The sequence below is a fragment of the Gekko japonicus genome, unplaced genomic scaffold, assembly GCF_001447785.1.
Source record: "Gekko japonicus isolate JY-2015 unplaced genomic scaffold, Gekko_japonicus_V1.1 scaffold2178, whole genome shotgun sequence".
NCBI classification, from domain to species: domain Eukaryota; kingdom Metazoa; phylum Chordata; class Lepidosauria; order Squamata; family Gekkonidae; genus Gekko; species Gekko japonicus.
The window spans coordinates 240972-251888 of NW_015173203.1; the positions used below are offsets into that span (position 1 = coordinate 240972).

Here is a 10917-nt window from a genome sequence, read left to right on the forward strand (position 1 = left end):
CGGTCTCTCTCTCCCCTCCCCCCGCACTGAAGCAAGGCAGTTTGCAGAGTGTTCCCTGCGCGTGTGCAGGGGACGCTCTTTTACTTTTGGGGGGATTTAAATATCCCCCCGATATTTTTTTAGAATTTTCAGATTTTTGAGCACACCTGGGGACTGTCCCAGGTGTGCACGAAAATCTCCCTCCCCCCCCAGGTGCCCCCGATGCGCGGATTTAGGTATCCGCACGCACGGGGGCGACTTCAGTATTAGTATATAGATGTTAGTACAATAAGTGTTAGTATCACAATATACTTGTAGAGTTCTTGCTTATAACAGTTCGCCATTTATATGTTATTTTATTAGTTGTTATGAGGGAAATCTCTGATCATCTTGTTATTCTTCAAAAGGCCATTTTCCAAGTCCTTCTGCCTTTACTTCAGCTTTCTGTCTCTAAAATCGTATACAACTCTGGCAGGTCCTGCACCCTTTTCTGTAGTAGAGCCCTCCTCAGAGGTAGCAGAGTCACTAGACTTTGTTTCTTCTTCTTTGGACTCTTCCTCTGTTCCCAGCTGACGTCTCAGAAATTCTTTAGCTTTAAAAATGGAGTCTATCTTCTCTCTCCTGTCGTTGATCTTAAAGATGACACCTTCCAAAACCGCCCATCTGTACGATATCCCATTAGTTTGAAGGAAAGAAATTAAGTCCTTGTAATTTTTTCTCTTTTGTCTAATTTCAAATGGAATGTCCTTTAAAGTTTTAATGGTTACATTTCCCATTTTCAGCGGAGTTGCTGATGTTGCTTTTAAAATAGCATCTCTGGTTTTTCTTCTTGAGAACCTGACCACTATTTCTCCAGGCAGGCTAATTTTTTTTTTAATATAGTTGGAGTATGCCCTATAGGCTGACTCCATTTCATTTACAGGTCCATTCGCTGTTAAGCCTACTACTGGATCGATGAGCTCGCTGAGTATCTTCTTCAGATCCTCCCGCTCCGTTTCAGCAACTCCCTGGAACCTGAGAATCTGAGAGAACTTTGTGACTGAACCAAGGTCACACCAGCAGCTGCATGTGGAGAAGTGGTTGAATAAAAAGGGCAGGAATTTTTATGGAGGAGGGAAGGGTGGCGCAAATAGACCAGGAATAATAATCCACAGCTCTTAAGCAAGGACTTATGGATAAGTGGGCAGTTTTGCCAGTAGTTAACATAACGTCCCTGCTGCTGAGGAGTACGGTGCCTTAGGTGATAGTGGGGTGGATCCAGCCAGCTTTCCGACTCAGTCTTGCCCAGCTCTTCCCCCACCACCACCCGTCCATCTCACATGGCTTTTGTCCATGAAGGTCCCATGATCCTATTCATAACCCTCCTGGGTGGTTAAAGGGACTCTTTCCTCCCTTTCGTATCAGAAAAGCTGGTTGGATCCCATCCATTACAGAAGGATACATTTACCCCAAATCCAGTACAGCTCCATCAGATAGTTCAGGCTAAATTGGGAGGACTTGGGCGTATCCTGACCAATGCTCCCTCTAAGCTGTGGAGTCTTGCGAGCAAAAACTCTACTCTGTGAGCTCCTGGCTTTAGAATTGTGAGTGAGCAATTTGGCCACTGCATAAATTAGCTTGTCCTGGAGCTATCCTTCCTGAGCTAAGATAAGAATATGTGAGCCGGAGGCTAAAAAAGTGGGAGCTAGCTCACACTGACTCAGCTTAGAGGGAACACTGATGACGACCGATGCTGGGTTTGGTTTAATGAGGCCCCACAGCTCTTGTCCTGTACACTTTGTAGAAACTGTGGCGCTCTTTTTTTTTTGCCGTTAACCCCACTAGGGTTTTCAAGGGAAGAGACGTTCAGAGGTATTTTTGCCGTTGCCTGCCTCTGCATAGCAACCCTGGACTTCCTTGGTGGCCTCGCATCCAAGTAGTAACCGGGGCTGACCCTGCTTAGTTTATGAGATCTGACAAGATTGGGCTCGCCTGGGCCATCCAGGTTAGAGCAGGGGAGCAGAGGTGGTTTTCCATTGTCTGCCTCTGCGTAGCAACCCTGGACTTCCTTGGTGGCCTCCCATCCAAGTACTAACCGAGCACAGTCCTGCTTAATTTCCAAAACGTGACGAAATCGGGCTAGCCGGGGCCATCCAGGTCAGGGGTAGGGGTGCAGAGGTGGTTTTCCAATGCCTGCCTCTGCGTAGCAACCCTGGACTTCCCTGGTGGCCTCCCATCCAAGTCCTAACCAAAGCCAACCGTGGTTAGCTTCCAAGACCTGATGAGAGCAAGCTAGCCTGGGCCATCCAGGTCAGGGCTTCTGTGCACTTCTGTAGAAACTGCAGCCCTCGGTTCCGACCATCCCAGACATTTCATTCTGTCGATATTGCAGACGGTTCAACAGCGGGGTGCAGCGGTGATTAAGGCCAGGAAGCTGTCGAGCGCCATGTCAGCAGCCAAAGCCATCTGTGATCACGTGCGGGACATCTGGTTTGGCACTCCGGAGGTAAGCGTTGCCGCGGACTAGAAAGTCGCCGACTTTGCAGTGGCTGTTCTTTATGCCGGGCATCGTCAGTTGATGGACACTTCCACAAACTCTTTGAGGGACACAAATGTGATAAGAGTAACAACTTGTGTAGATAACTTGTGTTCAGTTTTGGGCACCACAATTTAAGAAGGATGTAGACAAGCCGGAAAGTGTCCAGAGGAGGGCGACGAAGATGGGGGAGGGTCTGGAGACCAAGTCCTGTGAGGAAAGGTTGAAGGAGCTGGGTATGTTTAACTTGGAGAGGAGACGACTGAGAGGTGATATGAGAACCATCTTCAAGTACTCAAAGGGCTGTCCGATGGAGGATGGTGTGGAGTTGTTTTCTGTGGCCCCAGGAGGTCGGACCAGAACCAACGGGCTGAAATTAGAAGAGTTTTCAGCTAAATATTAGGAAGAACTTCCTGACAGAGTGGTTCCTCGGTAGAACTGGCTTCCTTGGGAGGTGGTAGGCTCTCCTTCTTTGGAGGTTTTCAAACAGAGTCTCAATGGCCATCTGACAGCAATGCAGATCCTGTGAACTTGGGCAGATCACGAGAGGGAGGGCAGGGAGGGTTGCCTCAGTGCTTAGTTCTTGTGGCCCTTTCTTACACGCCCAGGGAAATGCTGATTGCCACTTTGAGGTCAGGAAGCCATTTTTCTTCAGACCAGTTTGGCCGGGGATCCTGGAGGGTTTTTGTCATCTTCTGGAGATCGAGCAGGGGTCACTGGGTGTGTGCAGGGGGGGTATTTGTGAATTTCCTGCACTGTGCAGGGGGTTGCACAGGAAGTGGTGGCGGCTACAAGCATGGACGGCTTCAAAAGGGAATTGGATAAGCATATGGAGCAGAGGTCCATCAGTGGCTGTTAGCCACAAGGGATAGATAGGGGCTCTGGGACAAGTGATGCTCTGTCACCTTGGTGCTTGGGGGGGGGGGTCAACAGTGGGAGGGCTTCTAATGTCCTGGCCCCACTGCTGGACCTCCTGATGGCACCTGGTATTTCTGGCCACTGTGGGATACAGAGTGTTGGACTGGATGGGCCTTTGGCCTGATCCAACATTGGCGTCTCTTATGTTCTTATGACCCTGGAGGTCCCTTCCAACTCTATGATTCTATACTTGCCCCTGACAAAGGGAGCGTCGGCTCTCGAAAGCTCATACCCTGAAACTCCTGTTGGTCTCTAAGGCGCTATTGGGCTCAAATCTGACTTGATCTTCCGTTGACGTACTAAACACAGCAAGGTGTACAAACCGAAGCCATTCTTTCTTCCCTTTGAAGGGTGAATTTGTGTCCATGGGAGTCATTTCTGACGGGAATTCGTACGGTGTCCCCGAAGATCTGATCTACTCCTTTCCCGTTGTCATCAAGGTAGGCACGGAACGCGCGGTCTCTGGAACGCCAGTTAAGTAGGCGGAGTGCTGTCAGTTCAGATTCGTCGATTTCTTTTTGTTATTGATGTCATGCAAAGTGTCTGGTATCTTCCTGGTTTAGGAAATGTTCCTAACTTGAACTCCTCTACCGGTTTATCCACCACATCATTCAGTGCCTATAAATCTGCCAAAGTGTAGGCTGAACCCCCAGCGGTCACTTCACACCAGCAGGGTATAACGGACCACCCCTAACGAACAATAAAGCATTATTACATGGAGAGGGGCCGTGGCAAAGAACAGAGAAGAAGAGATTGGGTTTAAACCCAAGGGGCAACAGGGAGAAGTGGGCAGGGGGACGCTGGAGGCACCAGGTGCTGCTCAGACGCGGCGGCGCGAACAACGAGGGCAGGGAGGGACGCCGAGGCAGGAGGACCTCCGAAGTCCACAGAGCTGAAGGGGGCCCAGGAGAGACGCCGAGGCAGCCCAGTGCCAACGGATGGCTGGCCGAGGGCAGGCCCAGAAGCGGCAAGACATTGATGCGCTCAGCACAGCCGCCAAGCCCACGCCAAGAGCTGAATGGGGGCAAGGGAAGGCCGGGCGCACTCGCCCTGTGGGGAGAAGCAGACTTTGGCTGCCTATCGGCCAGGTGGTTGATTAGGGTGATGTCGGTGTCTGGAGGATGGGGGGGGGCTGTAATTAGAGAGCCAGTTTGGCGGAGTGGTTAAGGGCGCGGACTCTAATCTGGGAGAACCGGGTTTGATTCCCCACTCCTCCACTCGCAGCTGCTGGATGATCTTGGGCAAGGCATAGTTCTGATAAGAGCTGTTCTTGAAAAAGAGTGTAGAGCCAGTTTGGTGTAGTGATTAAGTGCACGGACTCTAATCTGGGAGAACCGGGTTTGATTGGATTTATACCCCGCCCTTCACTTGGAGTCTCAGAGCGGCTTACAAACTCCTTTCCCTTCCCCTCCCCACAGCAGACACCCCGTGAGGTGGGTGGGGCTGAGAGAGCTCTGACAGAAACTGCTCTTTTTCAAGGACAGCTGTGCCAGAGCTTGCGACTGACCCAAGGTCACATCAGCAGGTGCAAGTGGAGGAGTGGGGGCATCAAACCCGGTTCTCCCAGATTAGAGTCCGCACACTTAACCACTACACCAAACTGGCTCTCTGAGACAAACTGACAAACTGAGACACAACCCCTCCCCAAACCGGTTAGAGTTGAAGCAGTTTGAGTCGAAGCGGTGTGCTCTTTATCTAGTCTCGCTTGTACACGTTCATTGTTTGGAGAACTCGTTAATCCGTCGAGCTGTCTCTACCTACGCTACAGCGTCGCAGCGTTTAACATGATCTTCCCCACGATATTCTCAAACAGAACAAAACGTGGAAGTTTGTCGAGGGCCTTCCCATCAACGACTTCTCTCGTGACAAGATGGACTTGACTGCCAAGGAGCTGACGGAGGAGAAGGAGATGGCCGTGGACTGTCTGTCCAGCGCATGACTAGGTGCTCGCCGGGAGGCGGGAGGCGACTCGAGCCCCGAGGAGTCAAAGAGTCGTCTCTGAAGCCAGCACCAAAGGCTATTACCGTTGTCGGCCGGCTGTGTTTTTTTTCCCCTTGTGTCCGATCCATTCACTGTAAAAGGTTATTCGTGCCTGTTATCGAGTGCTCTTAGTAAATACATGATTGCACAAGCAGTTCTTTAAAAAAAAAGAAGATAGTAGTTTTCAGACCTGACCAAATCTTCTCCGCTTAGTACCGTTTGTTTCAGGTGTCGCATAGTTGCAGCAGACTTCTTTCGCCACAGCGGCTGAAAAGGTGAGCCGTCTTTCAGCGTGAATGAAACCAAAGCCGTCCGCACAAAACACGAGAGGCGATTGGTATAGAAGGGGCTTTAGTACTGTATTAATCAAAATTTAAAAAATTGGTTGTACCAGTAGACTTTCTCTGAATGAAAAATGGAGCACTGGGGTTTTCTTCTGCTGATAAAACCGAAGTTGGAAATGTAGTCTGGGATACGACAAATGTGTATGCAACAGCCATCAGGGAAGTCTTCCCTAGAAATGACATTAAATGTTGAATTAAGCACTTCTTTCCCCTCCGTGTCAACGTTCTGTTAACTTGCTTCATTCGCTTTCAGTAAGGTGTGTAAAGCAAAAATCCTCACCAGACAACCGATTACATGAAGTTATGAAATAAAAGCAATACTGGACCCAAAATGGCCTGAAGACTCATAACTATATAGGGGGAGGAAATGAAATCTCCCTTCCCCCAACAGCAATCCCGAATAGATTGTGATTAAATATTTACCCGGGTGTAAAGATGACAGCAAGGAATGTTTATTTAGTTACCTGACTTACGTCCCACCTGTCTCCCCAAAACGGCATACTTCATTCTCCTCCATTTAATTCTCACAACAACCCTGTGAGGCAGGTCAGGCTGAGAGTCTGTGACTGGCCTGAGTTCACCCAGACATGACTCCATGACAGAGTGGAGATTTGAACCTTGGTTTCCCAGACCCTAGTCTGATCCTGTAACCACTAAACCAGGGGTGTCAAATGTGTGGGCCACGGGCCGGGTGCGGCCCACGCAGGGCCCAGAACGGAACCCCCAAGCAACTTCCTTCTGCTTCCTTTTCCAGGGCTGCTACTGCAGTCACACCCTAGCTTGCTTTTTTCTCAGCTCCCTCAGTGGCTCTTGGCTTCCTGTTTCCCGCCTCTTGCCTCCCTCCCCCCTCCCTTGCTCTCTCTCTTGCACACAGAGAGAGAGAGAACTTTGTGCTGGAGAGATACAGAAACAAGCCTCTCTCACACACAGAGAGAGTGCTTCTATTTTTATTGTTTATTTATTTTATTGGGTTTCTATCCGAAGAGTCGGACTCGACTGTGCAACTGAACAACATCCCGCCCTCCCCACAAACGGGCTCAAGGCGGCTTACATTTAAAGGCACTGTGTGCCAAAATATATTAAACATAAAACCAGATAAAAACAAGATAATCATATTATTTCAATTAAAGTGCTTGGCATAGAATTGATCTTCCAATCACGTTAAAGATGGCATCCTGTAGATGGACACAAGTCCCAGTTCGGGCGCATCTGTCTCGTACGTTACTGTAGTTCAATCTCCGTATAGGGCCAACCAACCACCCCGGTTGTACTAACAATAATAGTTGGTGGTAGTGGTGGGCGGCTCCTAGTTAAAAGCCTGGTGGAAGAGCTCCGTTTTGCAGGCTCTGCGGAACTGTACAAGGTCCCGCAGGGACCTTGATCTCCGGGAGCTCGTTCCACCAGGTAGGAGCCGCCACCTAAAAGGCCCTAGCTCTGGTAGCGGTGAGCCTGCCCTTTTTGGGGCCTGGAATCACTAGCCAGTGTTGTGCCCCAGACCATAGTGCTCACTGGGGTATGTTTGGGGAAAGGCAGTCCCTCAGGTATGTCGGACCCTGGTTATAAAGGGCTTTAAAGGTAAGTACCAGCACCTTGAAGTGGATTCGGTATGCTATTGGCAGCCAGTGCAGTGCATTCAGCACAGGCTGGATGTGTTCCTATCTAGGGATACCCATCAAAAGCCTGGCCGCTGCATTCTGCACTAGCTGCAGCTTCCGGATTTGCGACAAGCACAGCCCCATGTAGAGAGCTTCTGCTTCCTTCTCCGTTGGGAGGGTGGATGGATTCTTCTGACAAGCACAATGTACATTGAGGAAATTATTTTGGCTTATTCTGAAAAGTTGGGTTTTTTGCATTTCTCTGTTCCTGTCTGAATTTATTTTCTTTCAGAAAGACCCTGATTAGGAATTAGAACACTTGGATTGGTCCTTATATCTTGCAGAGTGGAGTGATTTCAGATGCCAAATGATACTAGCACACATTGGTCATGAGACAGGAAACCTAGCTCTCGATTCAGTCCAGGAGGATGCATTGTCTTGAGCTCCATTATCGATTGCAATTCAGCAGTCCTTCTTTCTAATTTCCCTTTGAAATTCCTTTGTAAGAGCCCTGTTACTCTTAGGTCAGCAACTGAATGTTGTGGTTTCTGATGTCAGACTTGTGTCCACGTATTCTTTGCATCCTCCTGGACGGAACTGAGACCTAGGTTTCCCATCTGATTACCAACATTGGTATCTCCACGCCAACTACCCTTTTGCCTGTCACACCTATTCCAATCAAGCCTGCTATTGTCATTCACTTGCCATTTGACATCTGAAATCACCTTTATAAAGTCTATATCTTCGGTACCTCGTGTCACATTTTATAGCACGCATGGCCAGGCCCAAGTAACATTTATGTCAGATCCGGCCCTCATAACAAATGAGTTCGACACCTCGGCATTACACCACTCTGTCTCTCAGTAAACCAAGTAGTTTAGACTGATTAGTGTTTTCTCATCTCTAACTGGATGTCCTGGACCAGTTGCATTCTGGGCAGTGTTCCCTCTAAGCTGAGTTAGTGTGAGCTAGCTCAGTTTTTTAGCCTCCAGCTCACACATTTTTGTCTTAGCTCAGGAAGGATGGCACACATTTGCTTGACCCCTGGTACAGGAGACGAAACACCCCACTGCTGAGGCTTGTAGGAGGCAGAGTTTTGTTATCCATCCACCTCCAATTATATCCATGTTTGCAGTCTGATTGCTTCATCCTGGGGCTGGAGTAACTCCGCCACTCACTTCTCAGGGAAGAAAAAGCACTATTCACTTACATGAAGAAGAAGAAAAGATTGGCTTTATACCCCGTCCTTCACTCGGAGTCTCAGAGCAGCTTACAAACTCCTTTCCCTTCCCCTCCTCACAACAGACACCCTATGAGGTAGGTAGGGCTGAGACAGCTCTTCCCAGAACTGTCCTTGAGAGAACAGCTCTGAGAGAACTATGACTTGCCCAAGGTCATCCAGCAGCTGCAAGTGGAGGAGTGGGGAATCAAACCCGGTTCTCCAGGATTAGAGTCCGTGCACTTAACCACTACACCAAACTGGCTCTTGTGAGAAAAAACATTGATCTTGAGAGTGTACCATGCAGGCCGAAGATGATCCTGACACTGTGACCCTAAGGTAGATGGCAAGTTTTCACCTTGCTCAAATGGTTCCCAGTTTCCCACATTTATTTATTTCCGTTTGTATCCCGCCCTACCCACTAAGCGGGCTTAGGGCGGCTTACAACACTCCGTAAAACGATCATTAACCATTCAGCAATAAATAATAAAACAAAATCAACAGTTGCCGTTAAAATGCCTGACGGCAGCTTAATACTTTCTAATTATAGTTCCTGCTGCACTAATGTTAGGAAGGGCACATTTCTCTCACAGAGACCCAAGTCAGCTGGTGCTGGAGCCCAAGTTGGTAAAGGCAGCGCCCGAAGGCAACGTGGGCAGATTAACCGAGTGAGGCAGGGAAGGCCGGTGTCATTTGGACATCCACTGCCTCAGCCAAAGGCCTGGCGGAACAGCTCCGTTTTGCAGGCCCTGCGGAATCGTAATAAATCCCACAGGGCCCTGATCTCAACTGGGAGCATGTTCCACCAGGCAGGGGCCAGGACTGGAAAGGCCCTGGCCCTGGTTGAGGCAAGGCAGATGTCCTTCGGGCCAGGGGCTGACAAACAGTGGAGAAGGCTGGTCTTGGGTTGATTGACGTCATCGATTTCTTACAAATATTAAGGCCAAACAATATGAAAATACAAAACATGAAAAATCATGATAAATCGCTATAACTATATAGACAGACTATACCACTATTTCCACATAATATTTTCATTATTTCCTATCTAGAAGGCTGTGAAGAAAAACATATGGGCAAGAAGAAAATACAAGTCTTTGTATATAGTTTAAACATAAAGACATAAATTGCAATAACTAGGGGGGGAAATAGAAGATAGCATTCCAGGCGCTTTTTGCTTTAACCTTCAGCAGTAGCCATTTCAAGTCTTCATTACATAATTCACTAGATTACATAAAACTATCCAAAACAGCCACAAGATCAAACAAAACAGCAATGGGTGTGCATTCAGCAAAATGTTCCCTGGCCTGTACTACAGGGGATGAATGGTCCCTTCCACATAAGAAAGAAAAATACCTTAGCACCATTTTTTGAGGTACAAGAGGTTTCTTATTTTCTTTACAGGAAACATTTAAACTTGGCAATACCCCTCTAATACATACACCCCCAGAACAAGAAGTGGTATTGTCTAGAAAAGGTTGTACCACATGATTTTGTCAAGCGGCTCTCAAGCACCCAGATATCAGAAACTCTGATGACAGCTGATTTTATAGAAAACCAAAAATATACTGAGGGTGAGTCAGAAAGCAACAAGAACTTTCAGCATACAGAAGTATTGGTTCCTTTTACAAAGCGCAGGGTGGGCCAAACGTCCATCCTGAGGGCAAAAAGTACTTAAAAATAAGGAACCTTGACTTTACTGAACTTTTTCCTTCTCGGTACTCAAGTTGTTAGGATTTCCAATTAGAGAATCTGGACCAATTAGTTCTCTAAGAATTATTCTTTTGAGCTATCTGGCCCCTTAATCTGATAGATCCCAGAGGTGCCTGGGCCAGATAAATCAAAAAGAACAATAATTAGATAACTAATTGGTCCAGATTCTCTAACTCAGGGGTCCCCGATGTGTTGCTCATGGGTGGCATGGTACCCACTGACACGTTTCCTTGTGCTCACCAAGTGTTTCAAGAAATTGAACAGGGCCAGGTGGGGCTTTTACCCTGCAAGGTTACTTACTGGCCATTGGGAGTTTTGGTTGGCTGTACAGATTTTTTAAACTATTGCTTTGGCAGCAGCTGCCACCAGAGCACAAAGATCTTCACTGAGTGACTGAAGGTGAGCTGTGGCAGCCATGTTGTGGCTGGCTCTGCCTCTTTTGGCAGCCATTTTGTGGCTGGCTTTGCCTCTTTTTTTGGCGGCCATTTTGTAGCTGTGCCCACCACACTGTGTCCGAATTCCAAAGGTGCCTGCAGCCTCAAAAAGGTTGGGGACCCCTGCTGTGACTGGATGCAAGAGCATATTATCTCATCACAGGTGTTCTATACTGAGATTGAGACACCGTTTCTTAAACCGTGATTTATTTATTCAGCT

The 10917-nt window shown here is 48.1% G+C and overlaps 1 protein-coding gene across 1 annotated transcript in view; it reads left to right on the forward strand.

Annotated features, from left to right (window-relative positions):
- The window catches only part of MDH1 (malate dehydrogenase 1), a 27408-nt gene extending 21467 nt beyond the window's left edge, over nt 1-5941 (forward strand). The window contains exons 7-9 of the mRNA XM_015422668.1: nt 2351-2464; nt 3763-3852; nt 5226-5941. Of these exons, the coding sequence (XP_015278154.1) occupies nt 2351-2464; nt 3763-3852; nt 5226-5351 (330 nt within the window). The 3' untranslated portion in view covers nt 5352-5941. The remainder of the gene's footprint in view (nt 1-2350; nt 2465-3762; nt 3853-5225) is intronic.
- Nucleotides 5942-10917: the final 4976 nt, after the last annotated feature.